At 37.3% G+C, this 16,844-nt stretch overlaps 1 protein-coding gene across 5 annotated transcripts in view; it reads right to left on the reverse strand.

Moving 5' to 3' along the window:
* The window catches only part of SLC9C1 (solute carrier family 9 member C1), a 107,463-nt gene that overhangs the window by 43,504 nt on the left and 47,115 nt on the right, over positions 1–16,844 (reverse strand). For all 5 annotated transcript variants that reach the window (XM_078452991.2, XM_078452993.2, XM_078452992.2 and 2 more), the window contains 5 exons: positions 16,065–16,146; positions 13,759–13,925; positions 11,813–11,938; positions 8,224–8,321; positions 2,339–2,458 (listed from right to left, as the gene is read on the reverse strand). In XM_078452991.2, coding sequence (XP_078309117.2) covers positions 2,339–2,458; positions 8,224–8,321; positions 11,813–11,938; positions 13,759–13,925; positions 16,065–16,146 — 593 coding nt within the window. The remainder of the gene's footprint in view (positions 1–2,338; positions 2,459–8,223; positions 8,322–11,812; positions 11,939–13,758; positions 13,926–16,064; positions 16,147–16,844) is intronic.

Raw genomic sequence — 16,844 nt, forward strand, 5'->3', positions numbered from 1 at the left:
TTTCTTTCGGTGATTGGACTTGTTCACGTTTGTGATTCCATCACATCTTTTTTACACATTTACATTATTGGAATGTTATTCAGCCCTTAGTAATAAATGCTCCTATCTGGTAAGTACTTACCCAGTGCTAGTCCCTGGACTAGGTGCTTATAAGCACACTATACATTCTTTCCCACAGTCCCAGGAGGAACAGAGGAGAACCCAACTGGCATACTTTGGTACCCATTGTGGGTCAGTTACCTTGTCAGAGGCCTTACATATCAGCCTCTAGAATATGACACAGATGTTGAGAACTGAAAAGCTCATTCAGATAATAAATGGCAGAGACTGAGATTCTAAACCAAGCCATTGGGACTCCAGAATCTGCACTTGAGATGAATGATATTTAGAGACAGCCTACAGGGTACACTATCAATTATAGTTTTTAAAATCTCTCTTTCTTTAAGTTTCATCATCAAAAATAATTACTCAGAAAGTTGTAGCTTTGGTCAGTATTGAAGGCTTAAAAAACTATAATATGGAAATATCTTTCTAGTATTTATTGAGTATGGTAGATTAAAGAGAGCCATATAACCTTTGATACTCTTATTGAGAAGAGGGGTCTATATTTCTTCCAGTTACATCTAAGAAAAGAAATAAAAGGCATCCAAATTGGAAAAGAGGAAGCAAAATGATCTCTATTCATAGATGACATAGTCTCGTATATAGAAAATCCTAGCAAATTCACAAAAAAGCAGAAGAGCTAATCAATGAATTCAGCAAAGCCTCAGGATGCAAAGTTAATATACAAAAATCACATACTAGGAATGGGCAATCCAAAAATGAAATTAACAGTTTCAGGGCACCTGGGTGGCTTAGTCAGTTAAGCATCCAGCTCCTGGCTTTGGCTCAGGTCATAATATTGCAGTTTGTGAGTCTAAGCCCCACATAGGGCTCTGCGCTGACAGTGTGGAATGTGCTTGGTATTCTCTCTCTCTCTCCCTCTCTCTGCTCCTCCCCTGCTCATGCCCTCTTTATCTCTCTCAAAATAAACAAATAAAGAAAATAAATAACTTAAAATTAAAAAAAAAGAGAAAAGTTTCATTTATAGTAGCATCAAAAAGAAAAAAAATATGTAGGATTAATTTTAACCAAAGATTTCTTTGCCGAAAACTACAGGATATTCCTGAAAGAAATTAAAGACCTAAATAAATGAAAAGTCACCTCAAGTTCATGATTTGGAAACCTTCATATTGTTAAGATGGCAATACTGCAGATTCAGTGCAAAATCCCTATGAAAGTCTCAATGCCATTTGGTTTTGTTTTTTGCAGAACTAAGCACATCGTAAAGTTTATATGGAACTACCTACATCATTACGCCAATCTTGAAAAAGAGAGTAAATTTGATAGATTTATATTTCTTGATCTTGAAATTGTATAACAGCTATGGAGCAATTTGGTGGTTCCTCAATAAATTAAACATAAAATTATGATATGCTCCAGCAATTTCATTCCTAGGTGCACACCCAAAAGACGGAAAGCAGGTATTCAAATACTTGTACATAAATGTTCGTAGCAGCACTGTTCACAATAACCAAAAGGTGAAAACAACCCAAATGTTCATCAATGATGAGTAGATAAAGAAAATGATATATCTGTACAATTAAGCCATAGGAAGGAATAAAGTCTTGATACATGCTACAAAGTGGATGAAACTCATGTTACTGATACATTCTACCATGTGGATGAAAACATTGTGCTGAGTGAAAGAAGCCAGAAACAAAAACTATGTATTGTATGATTATAATTATATGAAACATTCAGAACAGGTAAATTCATAGAGACAAAGCAAACTTGTGCTATGCAGGAGCTGGGGAGCAGGGAGATTGGGGAGTAACTAATGAGTGCTGAATTTACACTGGATGCAATAAAAATGGCATGGAATTTGATAGAGATGATGGTTGCCAAACATTGTGAATGTACTAAGTAACACTGAATGATACACTTAAAAATGGTTAATCTTGTTATGTGAAGTTTACTTCCATAATAAAAAAAGTTGTTATACTGTTTCTTTTTTTCTTCAAGTAATTTTTTGCATGTATATAAGTAATTTATTTATAAACTACCCCCAAATATTTTCCAATTTATTCAGGATATAATTTAAAAAAGTTTGTAAAATATTTTATTTTTAAGTAATCTCCACACCCACTGTGGGTCTTGAACTTACAACCCTGAGATCAAGAGTCACATGCTCTATGGACTGAGTCAGCCAGGCGCTCCCAGGATATAAATTTAAAAAATTAAAAGGGAATTTAAAATCAATATAATAGCACTTCTAGTAAGGTTTAAAATCACTTACCTTGATGGGATCCCTTTTTCCTTTTTAGTATTGTACACCCAATTGAGCAATACTTTTCTAATAAAGGCAAGAAGTTTTTTGCTTTCAGAATAAGTCTTTATTGTCTCAGGACTCATATATCTGGGGGGGGGAAAGAATCATTAAATATGCTTTAAAATTTGGGGGATAGATATAATGTAGTATTATCAGAAAGTAGTAAGACAATTTTGTCCATCGATAACTGGAATTAGGGCACTCTCATGAGCATAGGTCCAAGTCACAAAGTTGTAGATACAAGTAGATATATAATTATGAATTTAGATTGTGGGGCTCACTCATTAGAGTATAAAAAACCCAGAGAAACATGGTTTATAATGGAGAGGTCAAGGTTCGGGGAAGGAAAGAATAACACGATTTAAATATTTGGAATTCAAATACTTCCAGGCTTTCATGTTGGATCCCCCATTACCTAGTGAAGCAATAAACAAATTACCTCACTAACCTGTTTGCTCTATAAAATAGATGTAAAAATATACATGCCAGTCAGGGATAATTAAATGAGAAACTAGATATGAAACATCCAGCCTGTCTCACACATCCTCTTATTCCTTTGATTTTACCTTCTGGGCAGGTAGTTGGGAAACTTAGGGGGAATATACACATGGTGGGTAAAGAGTTATGGGTACTTAGGAAAATCAGTGGTCATAAAACCCCAAAAGACAATTTGGTAGCATGTATCCCATTGTCTCTAGGTTTCTTCTGGCTTTTTATTGAGGCAGCTCAGATCTATATGCTGTGATTTGGTCTTGCTTAGGCAAGTCCCTTAGTTTTCATTATCTTCATCAGAAGGAGGATAGGGTTTTGTCTTTGGGTCTGAAGCCCCACTTTAAAATATGCCTTAAATAGAAGGGCATTGGTGACTTGCATTCAAAGGTGTACCTTGTCCTTCCTCTTGATTATACTGTTCTTACTCTGAAATTTGAGCAATTTCTCTGCTGCAAGGATACAGGCATAATTGAAAAGAAGAAAGTCACTGCATTCTTTGTGATTCAATAAAATAATGTAGCAATTACATGGAAAATCACCAACATACATAGGACTTGATTTGTTCCTAATCTTAAAAATATTTATTGAACGTATTATGTTTGCTAAAAGCTGGGGAGAAACCATAAACGAATACGGATCTCTGCCCTTAAGGATCCAGCAGATAAGTAGAGTAAAACATGAAAATAACAATTGTAGTGAAGGGCAGTAAGTGTTGCTGGGGAGATGATAAACAGTAGGGCACTTTGGATCCATCAAATGGGGGGCATTTAATATAGTCTTGGGGAATCAGGAAACCTTCCTGAAGGAATTAATGACTCAACTAAGATCTGGTCATTTGATTAGTTCCTACCAATCCTAGAATTCTGTGATACCAGTAATTCTGTGGTATTTTACAGCCCAAACAACTAAGTAATTCAAGCTCCTGAATTCTTATTTTTTACCAACACATTCACTGCTTAGACCTGATTTAGGAAAACAGTTATATATCTCTTTGGTTGGATAGTGAGGCAGGTTAAACTTTGAATGGGAGCTCTGTAATCTATTATTCAAGTGACATGGGGTAAATTGTTTATAATCTCTTAGTGCCTCTTCGTTTCTCATCTGCAAAATGAAGATAATAGCACTTACCTCACAGGACTCTTAGAACATTAAATTGGTAGTACATGTAACATGTTTAAAACTATGCTTGGCACAGCACTTAATAAATGGAAGCTCTCTATTCAAAGAATTCTTTCTTAGGCAATGACACAGGCAGTTAGCACAGGACCTGTTTAAATCCCCAACTCTTTATCTCCTTAGACTTGTTTTATTGCCACAGGACACACACTTGTTTTATTGCCACACAGGACACAGGCTACTGGTAGGAACGACCAGCAAATGGCAAAGTAAATGCCAAGGCAGCCCAGCAAAGCAAGTACTGAATATAAGTGTAATTAACAGGAAGTTCTCTGGGGATTGGAACACCATTCCACTTATCTTGCTATTCCCCACAGTACTTGGCATACACCTTTGCACATATTAGTATTTCATATTTATCTCCTTCATGTGTGACTAAAAAATTATATATTCTAAAATTTGCCTTTGTTATCCACTATGCGTCCGTTCAACACTTTGACCCCCTTCTCCCACTGTTGGCCTCCTGGTTTTGGGTCATCATAAGCATATATTGCTTCTGCCTTCCTGGAGGATTTAAAGAGGAAAAATCCAGGCATTGGGTTGAATTGCTCAATGTTGCTTTTTTTTTATATTAACCTTGCCTGAAGAATGCAGCAATAATGCTTTTCAGCATGTTATATTCATTCTTTTATAAACTTCCACTGTACATCTGTCTTCTTTAAGTGTTCATCATATTGGATACTCTATATGGAAAATCCAAAAGGTTCCACCAAAAACCTGCTAGAACTGATCCATGATTTCAGCAAAGTTATAGGATATAAAATCAATGCACTGAAATCGGTTGCATTCTTATACACCAATAATTAAGCAACAGAAAGAGATATCAAGGAATTGATCCCATTTCCAATTGCACCAAAACCCATAAAACAGCTAGGAATAAATCTAACCAAAGAAGTGAAACATCTGTACACTGAAAACTATAGAAAGCTTATGAAAGAAATTGAAGAAGACACACACACACACAAAATGGAAAAATATTCCATGCTCCTGGATAGGAAGAACACATATTGTTAAAATGTCAATATTACCCAAAGCGATCTACATATTCAATGCAATACCTATCAAAATAACATCAGCATTCTTCACAGAGTGAGAACAAACAATCCTAAAATTTGTATGGAACCAGAAAAGACCCCAAATGGCCAAAGCAATATTGAAAAAGAAAACTAAAGTAGGAGGTATCACAATCCCGGACTTTGAGTTGTATTACAAAGGTAATCATCAAGACAGTATGGTACTGGCACAAAGACAGATACTCAGATCAATGGAACAGAATAGAGAACCCAGAAATGGACCCACAAGTGTATGGCCAACTAATCTTTGACAAAGCAGGGAAGAATATCCAATGGAATAAAGACAGTCTCTTCAGCAAGTGGTGCTGGGAAAACTGGACAGCGACATGCAGAAAAATGAACCTCAACCACTTTCTTACACCATACACAAAAATAAACTCAAAATGGATGAAAGACCTCAAGGTAAGACAGAAAGCCATCAAAATCCTCAAGGAGAAAGCAGGCAAAAACCTCTTTAACCTTGGCCGCAGCAACTTCGTACTCAACACGTCTCTGGAGGCAAGGGAAAAAAAAAAGCAAAAATGAACTACTGGGACCTCATCAAAATAAAAAGCTTCTGCACAGCGAAGGAAACAATCAGCAACACTAAAGGCAACCGATGGAATGGGAGAAGATATTGGCAAATGACATATCAGATAAAGGGTTAGTATCCAAAATCTATAACGAATTTATCAAACTCAACACCCAAAAAACAAATAATCCAGTGAAGAAATGGGCAAAAGACATGAATAGATGCTTCTCCAAAGAAGACATCCAGATGGCCAACCGACACATGAAAAAATGCTCAACATCACTCATCATCAAGGAAATACAAATCAAAACCACAATGAGATACCACCTGATATCTGTCAGAATGGCTAACATTAACAACTCAGGCAACAACAGATGTTGGCAAGGATGTGGAGAAAGAGGATCTCTTTTGCAATGCTGGTGGGAATGCAAACTGGTGCAGCCACTCTGGAAAACAGTATGGCGGTTCCTCAAAAAATTAAAAATAGAACTACCCTACGACCCAGCAATTGCACCACTAGGTATTTATCCAAAGGATACAGGTGTTCTGTTTCAAAGGGGCACATGCACCCCCATGTTTATAGCAGCACTATGAATGGATAAAGAAGATGTGGTATATATATACAATGGAGTATTAATGGGCAATCAGAAAGAATGAAATCTTGCCATCCAACTATGTGGATGGAACTAGAGGGTATTATACTACCTCTAGTGAAATCAGTCAGTCAGAGAAAGACAAATATCATATGACTTCACTCATATGAGGACTTTAAGATACAAAACAGATGAACATAAGGGAAGGGAAGCAAAAAGAATATAAAAACAGGGAGGGGCACAAAACAGAAGAGACTCTTAAATATGGAGAACAAACTGAGGGTTACTGGAGGGGCTGTGGGAGGGGGGATGGGCTAAATGGGTAAGGGGCATTAAAGAATCTATTCCTGAAATCATTGTTGCACTATATGCTAACTAACTTGGATGTAAATTAAAAAAAGTAAATTAAATAAAAAAAAAACTGAATAGGTGCCGTCTTAGCTCAGCAGGCAGCGTGTCAGTCCGATAAAAAAAAAAGCTGAATAAAGAATATCACTTTTACAAATAAAAAAATAAAAATAAAGAGGGTAGATCTCATGTTAAGGGTTCTTATCATGAAAAAGGAGGGTCGGGGGAGGACATAAGGAAATTTGGGATGTGTTGGATATGCCTATTACCTTGACTGTGGTAATGGCATCATGGGTGTTTGCATATGGGGAAACTCATCAAATTGTATTCACTAAATATGCGCAGTTCTTTGTATATCAATTATACACCAATAAAGTTGTTTTCAAAAAAACTAAAAAAAAAAGTGTTCATCATATTGTTTTAAAGTGATCACATTTGCCCAGCCCTCTTCCCCAGTCCCCTAACACCACTGAGGTCCCATAAGCATTTGAACGGCCTCAAGCTGGCGGGGCGGGGAATGGAGGCCCTTGTACTTATACTCATTAATCAAGAAAACAAAATTTTAAGTAAGATATATTTTATCTTCCTACCTTGACAATATAATGTTATAATTATTTGTATGGCTAGGCTTGAAATGGAATCTCTTATTCTCTTCAACATCTGTACTTGAACTGCAATGAGACTGCTGCAATGAGACTCCAGTCCGGCTGCTTCTCTTCCAACACACGGCTTTATCCCTCTCTGTGCCACAGGCCAGTACATGTGAGTGGACACCATGCTGGCACTTCTCTTGGCTCTCAGGGTGTGCACACCAAAGGCCCAGTTTGCTTGTGAGCTAATGGCCCAGGGGAAAAGGCCCAAGAGGGCCTTACAAATGAGCTGAGGACCATCTGAGCAGATTATTGGGGTCCTTAGCACCAGGGGTGTGGTCTAGAATAAGAAGGTATGTCCGAGCTTTGGGTGGCCATCATGTACCTGCATGACAGTTTAACTCATCCCTTTGCCCACTCAAATATCTTGCGTCCTTCCAAGGAGATCTGAGGCTATTCTTAATGTGCTGACTTTAAGGAACTTGCTATGTACTACAGAGGCTTACAGCAAAAGTAACTATTACAAGAACATGCTGAGGATTAAGAGAGAACATATAGGGGCACCTGGATGGCTCAGTCAGTTGAGCATCTGACTCTTGGTTTCAGCTCAGGTCTTGATCTCAGGGTCATGAGTTCAAGCCCTGCATTGGGCTCCACAGGAAGGCATGGAGCCTACTTTAAAAACAAAAATTAAAATTAAAAAAAGAGAGAATACTCATTAAAAGATGTGTCTGGAGGAATTAAGGAAGTCTTTGACCTTACTGAGGCATTCAAGTAGTCTACAAGAGTCTTTTACCACAGCTCAGCTGTGGAGGCAAAAGGAGAAAGGGAAGAGAATCTCAGTCAGAAGAAGTGCCTTGTTCAAATTTACAAAAGTGTGAAAAAGTAGAGCAAGTTGGGAAATTAAAAGTGGGTCATTTGGCCTGATTTGGGGGTGTAGAGCAGTCAGTGGCTTTCACACATAATATGGGATGATCCCAAAGTCGAAGAAAGAGCAAGAAAACTCATTTGCCCGATTCCCTAAATGCAGTGGCTGGGGATGGCGGTGTTCTCTTGCCAATATACTTACTCTCCCTTCTTTTCACCGAAGCTTCCCACTGCACCCACCAGCACCTGGGCCGCACTCTGGGACAGAGTCTCATTCGTGTATTGTCTCTGGTAGCTTGCCTAAAAGAAACATGCGGTCCAATTGTTATGTAGCATGGTTAATGATAACACATTAGTATTCCCTTTATGGAAAAACAGTCTGTGAGAAAAAAATTCAGAATCCCTAAATAATCTAGTATCGTTATAAAAAGAATGTTTCTGTAAAGTCCAGATCTTGAGATCAGTGTAGAAGGTCTGTCTGTGCTTTGGATGGAATCAAACTGGTTCTATGGGAAACTAGGTTCCTGCTAGATGTGAACTAGACTTTCAAGAATAAGTGGAGTTCTGGGGCCCAATAAATGTGGGAAGTTCCTGCTGCGAGTATATCCCTATCTTAAAAGCTTATAATGCATCTTAGAAATTTAAAGCTCTGAGAAATCCTGTAGTAGAGGATCCTGGTTTATATGTTTAATTTTTCCAAATGTTTTGACAACAGAACTCTTGTTTTCTCCAATCTATCATAAGTATTAAGTGAATTGCCACTGTGTACAGAAAATATTCATTTGTTTATTCAGTCTGTATAGTGAGAGACCACTTTGCTTCAGGCACTACTTTTGATGCTGAAGAAACCATTGTCCGACACTGCCCTGGCCTCAGAGTGCTGACACTGTTAAAAATCTCTGTATGAACCAACTTTCTAAATTGGAATGCATGATGTAACTAAAGACTTCTGCTTTCATAGAACATATCCTGTCTGTACAGGATATGGATATTAAAATGCATTTTTGTTCTTGGGGGATGCCAGAAAGGGATAGAACTAATTTAAAGAATGAGGGAACAAAAGGTTGTTTGTCCATGATACAGGAATTCAACAGTCTACTTAAGCTTCATTAAAATATTTATAAAATAATGTGAGATAAACATATTTTCAATATCCTCAAAAGTAAACACCATAGTATGTAGAAAACTAAGGAAACTGAAAGTAATATGGAACTCATGAAAGCTTAGCAACACAAATGACAATGCAGTTAAGATACTAGAAATATGTTAATTCTTAAGTGATCATTCACACCAAAATGTAAGAATTTAGAGAATGGTTGATTCCTTAAAATAACCACCATTTATTGATCTCCCTACCATACTATTACATTAACTGACATGTTTTATGCAGAATTATTTAATTCTTGCAGGAAACTTATGGGGACGATATTTTAATCTGTATTTCATAGATGAGAAAGCTGAGGCTCAGAGAATTAAGTCATTTTCCCAAGATCACATTAGAAACCCAGTTCTCTCTGAATTTAAAACCTGTCTCCTCTTCCCCCAATTATGGTTGGGGGATGTTGCCTCTTCTATACCACTGTCTCACCATGCTGTGCTTCCTCTTCTAATGTACAATAGTAGAGAAGATATTGTCCCAGTGAACAATAACTGACTGAGGAGCGCCTGGGTGGCCCAGTCAGTTAAGTGTCCAGCTCTTGATTTTGGTTCAGGTCATGATATCACAGTTTGTGGGATCGAGACCAATGTCGAGCCCATAGCCTGCTTGGGATTCTCTCCTCTCCCCCTCCCCTGCCCCGGTCTCTCTCTGCCCCCCCCTCTCAAAATAAATAAATAAAATCTTAAAACAAAACAAAACCAACAGTAAATGGCTGAGATTTATTTTTTTTAATGTTTATTTATTTATAATAGAGAGAGAGAGTGCAAGTGGGAGCAGGAGAGAGAGAGAATCCCAAGCAGGATTGGGATTGTGCTGTCAGCACAGTGACTGAGATTTAAATAAAAACTATCAAAGCTTTAAAAACTGTAATAGACCAATTAATATTATGGTTGGAGCAGTGAGCATTAGAATTGACATTGTAGAAACCAAATCAACTAACCAAGGTAAGTGTGAAAATATGTCTAGAACAAAGGAGGGCTAAAAAGATGTGAGGCAAGATAAAGAGCTGGAGAACAGAGCAGAAAGATCCAACTTACTTTAAAAAATAAGGATTTCCTGGGGCACCTGGGTGGCTCAGTAGGCTGAGCATCTGACTCTTGATTTTGTTTCAGGTTGTGATCCCATGGTTCTTAGAATTGAGACCTGCATTGAGCTCTGCACTGCTAGCATAGAGCCTCTCTCTTCCTCTCTCTCATAGTCTCTGCCCCCCTCACTTGTGCTCCCATGCTCTTTCTCAAAAATAAACAACAACAAAAACAAACAAACAAAAGTATTTCCTGATTCAGACCCAACACGTAGCACAAAAATCAACAAAGATATAATGGTAGAAAACAAACATTTAGGGAAAGAAACCAAAAAGATTCATGGTGGATATGTTGCAGAAAATGTAGAATATCATATATGGAATGAATCCAAGAGTTCCTGTAGTTAGCATTTTCCTATTTTATGAATGGAGAGAATAAAGACTGAAAAAGAATAAATCCTAAGACATACATCATATTATTAATGAAAAGCAAGATCCAAAATGGAATGTCCTGTATTGATTTTGAGAGATCTCGAATACATATTTTCCTGAAATAAATTAAAAATCTGGAAGTGACTCAAAGACATGATGTCATAAAATCTGCTGGTGGAGCAAAGCACCATATGGGCATAATAAGTTCATCCTTAATGGCACTGCCTCAATTGCTTAATGAAATTTATTCAGGTCCTTGGAAAAGCTGCCTTTGAGATTCAACCTGTCTGCCAGGACTACTGCTGAAGAGAGGACAATTATACCCTACAAACCTTCCATTTCCCAAGTTAGATTGAACATATAGAATGCTTGGAATCCCGTATGGTTAGAATAGATGAGACATGCACGACAGTTCCATATGCAATGAGGAAGGCCCAACATGAACAATAGTAAATAAGCTATTAGCAAATTCCCACAGAGTCTGCTTTGTGGCTGTGTCACAGAATTTCTTTAATTTTTATTCAAGATTTGATCTGGAAGCTACTACTATCTATTTGCAGTTATTAGCAGACTTGGTGGTATCTTTCACAAAAACTTGGTGTGGAACTGGAGGTGGATGGTGTCATCGAAATGACCGCATAACACGTGTGAAGGTTGAATTCAACTGTAATTCCTGCCATTGGGATCTGTGAGATTCCCAAATCCTCTTAATAAAACACCTTTTACTTAGGCCAATTTGGATGGATCCATTTTTCTTTTCTCTCTTTTGGCAATCAAGCAGATTCCTAAGACAATGCCAAACTTCCCTTTGCCTTTATAACAATCTATTCAGTTCAGCAGGTAAGCAAAATCTAGATGTCTTTAGCAAGGGAGAAAGCTTTCAGTATAATTTTAGGCCAAAATATAATTTTATTTTTTTATTTTAGAGAGAGATAGAGCTCAAGTGGGAGAGAGAGGCAGAGGGGGAGAGAGGCAGAGAGAGAGAGAGAGAGAGAGAGGAGAGAGAGAGAATCCCAAGCACGCCCCATGCTGTCAGTGCAGAGCCTGATGCAGGGCTCAATCTCAGGACCCTAGGATCAAGACCAGAGTCAAAATCAAGAGTTGGACGCTCAGCCAACTCAGCCACCCAGAAGCCCCCACAAATATCATTTTAAAAGTGTATAATCAAGTACTAACTATTTGTGCTGACAAGAGACGCCTGTTGGCCAACTCCATTGCTTCAATGTTAAGGGTCTCATCTATTTCCTTGTTACAGGCTAGACATTTCACCTTTTGATGTTCTGTTGTTTCTCCTTGGCTCAACTAAGTAGAAAGAAATAACAAAAAAGTAATACATGAATATTAATATATTGTTTAGCATAGCCCTCAAGCAATTCACATAACAATTTGGTTTGAAAATTATAGAAAATCTGCTAGATACAGAAAAAATGTTCAGATGAGTTTCGTCATCATTTCACAGTTATCTAGAAGGTAAAATAATTGCCAGTTTTTGGGAAAAGGAGTTATATCATATTTTTACCTTTACATGGCATTATTGAGAGTTTATAAAGCTACCATGTGTATAATCCCACTTTAAGCCAATGCTTCTGAAAGTGTGGTCCCCCAGCAGCCTCAGAATCACCTGAAAATTGTTAGAAATGCAAATTCACGTCTGGGGGAACAGGGCAGAAATCTGTGATTTTACAAACCCATCCCATGATTCTTGCTGCAGTTACAGTTTGACAATCACTGCTTTAACCTTATCGATTAAGGTAGAATAGAAAATGAACTTGGCCTTGAGAGATGGGAGTTATGGATAACTTCATTTTACATATGAGAAAAGCTGAAGCTTAGAGAAAATAAAACATTTGCTCAAGATCACAAAGCTATTTATTAAAGTGACAAAGCTAGGATACGAACCCAGATTTTCTGAGTCCAAGGCCAGTGCTCTATCTGTTATACTGTTATAGTCCCCCTTGTCTGCACTGTAAAGAGGAGATAGCAGTTGTTTGGTCACCTGCTATCTGAAACAGATAAGGTATCAGAGTGGGGGCCTCAACGTTGACTCTGAAGTAGAATCAGCTGGGTAAATGGAATAAAAATACATATTGTTAGGACCCTCTTCAGGCCACTTGCATCAGAATTTCCGGGGGAGGGGTTGGGAAATAAAGCCATATTTTAATAAACTTTCTAGAAGATTCTGATGCAGCCAGGTTAGCAAAAGGCCACAATCAGAAATTGGGAGCTATTATAGAAAATAATTGAATTTGATTTGGTGCTTGTCTTATCCGGAAATTCCTGGCAGTATTCCTATAGATAGGGGGCTTGGTTCTGGATCCCCATCTAGAGCGTACTGGTTAGTGGATATGAAATGGATTTTGAGGAATCCTACTTTATAGCAACCAATTATCTTATGGCTATACTCGTAGAATTTGGCTCCTCATATTGTATGATGCAGAAAAACACTGCAAAAACTGCATCATACAATATGCATTAAAACACTGCATTGAAAACTGGACATGACATAGGAGATAGCAAAACAGCAGTAACATTGAGAAGATTCCAGAACAACTTTTATTATTTCTTCTTATGGCAACCATTACTGATTGGTGAGTTACATATGCTTCAACCACAGATATTCTAAAGCATATCTCAGAAGCAGGAGGTGACATCTCACTCACACCTAAACTTATGACACTGGCTTTGAATTCTGTTTTATATCAAAAAATAATATTAATCATAAGTTAGGGGCTAGCAAGTGCTTGGCAAATACAGTAGTGTAAATAAATGCTGAACAAAGGCACCTGTCCACCATCAATCTAGCAAAAAACTAGCCATTTTCTAAGACTCACTCTCCTCTTTTTATGGTAACTTTTAAAGGGAGCTCCAATTCATCACTCCTTTTGAATTTTACACCACTTATTTTCTACCTACTCAAAGAGGTTGTCACTTCTATGCTGCCCCACAATGATCACAAAATTCCCTAAGATCCCCTTCTTACTATTATGACAGTGAGCCCCCAGTACAACTTCTGTATTGCAAGTATTAAAAATTGTGAATTAATATTTACAACATTTATACTTACTTAACATAATTAGTTATATCTGCTTTGAAAGAATCAACAAAAGATACTATTTGCTTACTGCATATGGGTTTTGAAGGACAATTGCTTTCTCAACCATATTCCAATCTGCATTAGCAAGATCTTTGTCAAATTTGAGTGCAGAAGCTGCAGATTTGGTTAGCTCTTGAAAGTGTTGAAATGTACAATAAAGAGATTTATATTTTGTTGATGTGACGTCATGAAGACCTTTGATACAGAGAACATGTTTTATCAATAATAAAGATGCCACCATTTTGAATATGGATTATAAGTTTCCCTTTGTATTTTTGATTTAAGTTAAAGACTCAGCATATATTGTTTAATAATGGGAACCCTGACAATTTTAAGCTTTTCTACTTTCATACTCCTCAAAAACACTGAGGTACATAATGGTAACAGTAATAGTTAATAATTATCGAGTGCTTAACATATGCTGAAAAACACATCTCAGCACCTTGAATGTATTGTCTCTGATTACCTTACCCACCTTTTAAGGTAAGTCCCTTTTCCCAGTTTGATAGATGAGGAGACAGAAGAGAAGAGGTGTGATGATTAATTTTATGTGTCAACTTGACTGGGTTACAAGATAACCAGATATTTGGTGTGTCTGTGAAGGTGTTTCTGGGTAAGAATAATATTTAACTTGGTAGACTTGAGCAAAGCCGATTGACCTCTTCAATGCAGGCAGGCCTCATCAAAACCATTGGAGGCCTGAACAGAACAAAAGAAAATTCATTCTCTCTGCCTCATAGTCTTTGAGTTGGGACTCAGTCCTTTCCTGCCTTCACAATTTGGACAGGAACTTACACTATTGGTTTTCCTAGTTCTCAGACCTTTGGACTGTAGATCTTGGGGCTTCTCAGCTTCCATAATCATGTGAGCCAACTTCTTATTGTAAATCTCTTTATAAATATATGATATATACATATAATATCATATACAGAATAGATGACATATACATATATATGTGAGATATAGGAGATATATATCTACACATTCATATATCTGTACTTCTGACATATACATCCTGACATATACATCTCATATATATGTACATATATACAAATATACAGACTATATGTAAATATACATATATGCAAGAGATACACATGTAGGAGGTATTGATATAGATATATACATATATATACAGAGTATATATACATATACAATCTACCCTACTAAATATAATATTGTATATATTTATATGATAAGTGTTTGATATGTATTTGTCTCCAGACCTCATTAAGGTTTGAAGGACTCTCAATATTAAGCACAAATTCCTTTTTATGAGCCATAGACGTTTCCTTGGAAAGCAACGATGTTCTGTAAGCAAATGTTCACTGCTCTTAGTGCAAGTAAACATACTCCACAATAAGAATTTTAAGTTTATTTAGCTACTAAGTAGAACATATGATGCTCTTTGCAAAACTTTCCCTCTTTAATCTTTCCTTTCCAATTTACTATGTTAAGGCTCAGAGAATTTAAAAAAGTAAAGAGAAAAGATTTTGTTACAAATACAAGGAAGGAATGCAGATTGGGTAATGAAATACCATTCATAAAGATGGACTCTCAGATTGATTAAAAATGCCATTAGAGGGGCACCTGGGTGGCTCAGTTGGTTAAGCCTTGGCTTAGGTCATGATCTCACAGTTTCATGAGTTGGAGTCCTGTGTCCGGCTCTGTGCTGATAGCACAGAACCTTCTTGGGATTCTCTCTCTCCCTCTTTGTCTGCCCATCCCTCACTCATTCTCTCTGTCTCTCTCTGTCTCTCTGTCTCTCCCTCTCCCTCTCCCTCTCCCTCTCTTCCTTCCTCTCTCTCTCTTAAATTAAAAAACGAATTGCCGTTAGAGTGAAAACGCTGTGTGCAATGGGAAGGGTGATAGAGCAGTTGAGAATATAATGGATTAAAACATCAGAGCCATTTTTTTTTTCTAGGTTTTCAACTGCCACATGAATTTTTAACTCTCTAGATCTCGACTTTTCAATTGTTAAAAAGTAGGGGATGAAAACGGACATATTGCATAATGCAGTTGCTTCCTAAAATTGCTATTTCTGCTTTAATGCTCTTCAGCCCACAATCAGTTATCCACAGAAGTAGTGTTAACCATATAATTACACTTACTTGCTTAAAACCAGCCAAGAAATTCCTTTTGCTGACAGTGTGGAGCCTGCTTGGGATTCTCTCTCCCTCCCTCTCCCTCCCCTCCTTTCTCTCTCCCTCTCTCTCTCTCTCTCTCTGACTTCCCTTCCCCTACTTGAGCTCTCTTTCAAAACAAATAAACATTTTAAAAAATGTTATTAGAAAATGTTTCTCTTCACTCAGAATAGTAATTAGTAGGGCTTACCTAGTTTAGTAACTGCCATTGGCAAAATAAATCTATTGACAATCAAGGTAACTAAGCAAACTGACACTCCATGAAATAATACCTAGAGTAGAAAGAAAAATACAAAGTAAGTAATCATGACAATTTCATGCACTATATTCTATATTTGCTAATGTAAGTTAAACCAGGCTGTATTAAGTCAATAAATGCTCATAGTAGAGAAGAATATGAATGTCAGGCATGATGAAAGTACTCTGGGTATTCTCTATCTCCCTGCATAGATTTTATTCATGCTTTTGGAACCAAATCAATACTCAGGACACATGATCTGACAAGTAAACAAATACTTATGGAGACATTGGGAACATAAAAAGCTTGTCCTTAAATTTCACTGCTGCACTTCTTGGGCCTTGGGAATATGCTTGTACTTTATCAGTTCTTATTCACTACACATGCCACCATGTGCATAACCATGAAGTTCTGTGTTCAACACTACCAGGCACCTCTGTATCAAATAATTCTCTTCATCTGGGGTAAGAGAAGAGCTCGGGGGTCTTGCTATGTTTGCTTACCTCATGTTTTGCCTCTCTGCCATCCCGTCATTGTCAGGAGGGAGGGACAATTAATATCTCTGGTGCCACTAGATTTTTTTTCTCTGCTTATACTCCCAGTTGGAACAATACTTTTCAATCTAAGACCGCACACTTCTGTTGACTTACATAACTCTAATTTCCAGAACTTATGTCATACCCCCAGCCTTTCATTTTTTTGTGGCTACAGATGGAGGTTAGAGACAGAGCC

Source organism: Panthera onca, chromosome C2 (genome assembly GCF_046562875.1).
Source record: "Panthera onca isolate mPanOnc1 chromosome C2, mPanOnc1 haplotype 2, whole genome shotgun sequence".
Classification (NCBI taxonomy): Eukaryota; Metazoa; Chordata; class Mammalia; order Carnivora; family Felidae; genus Panthera; species Panthera onca.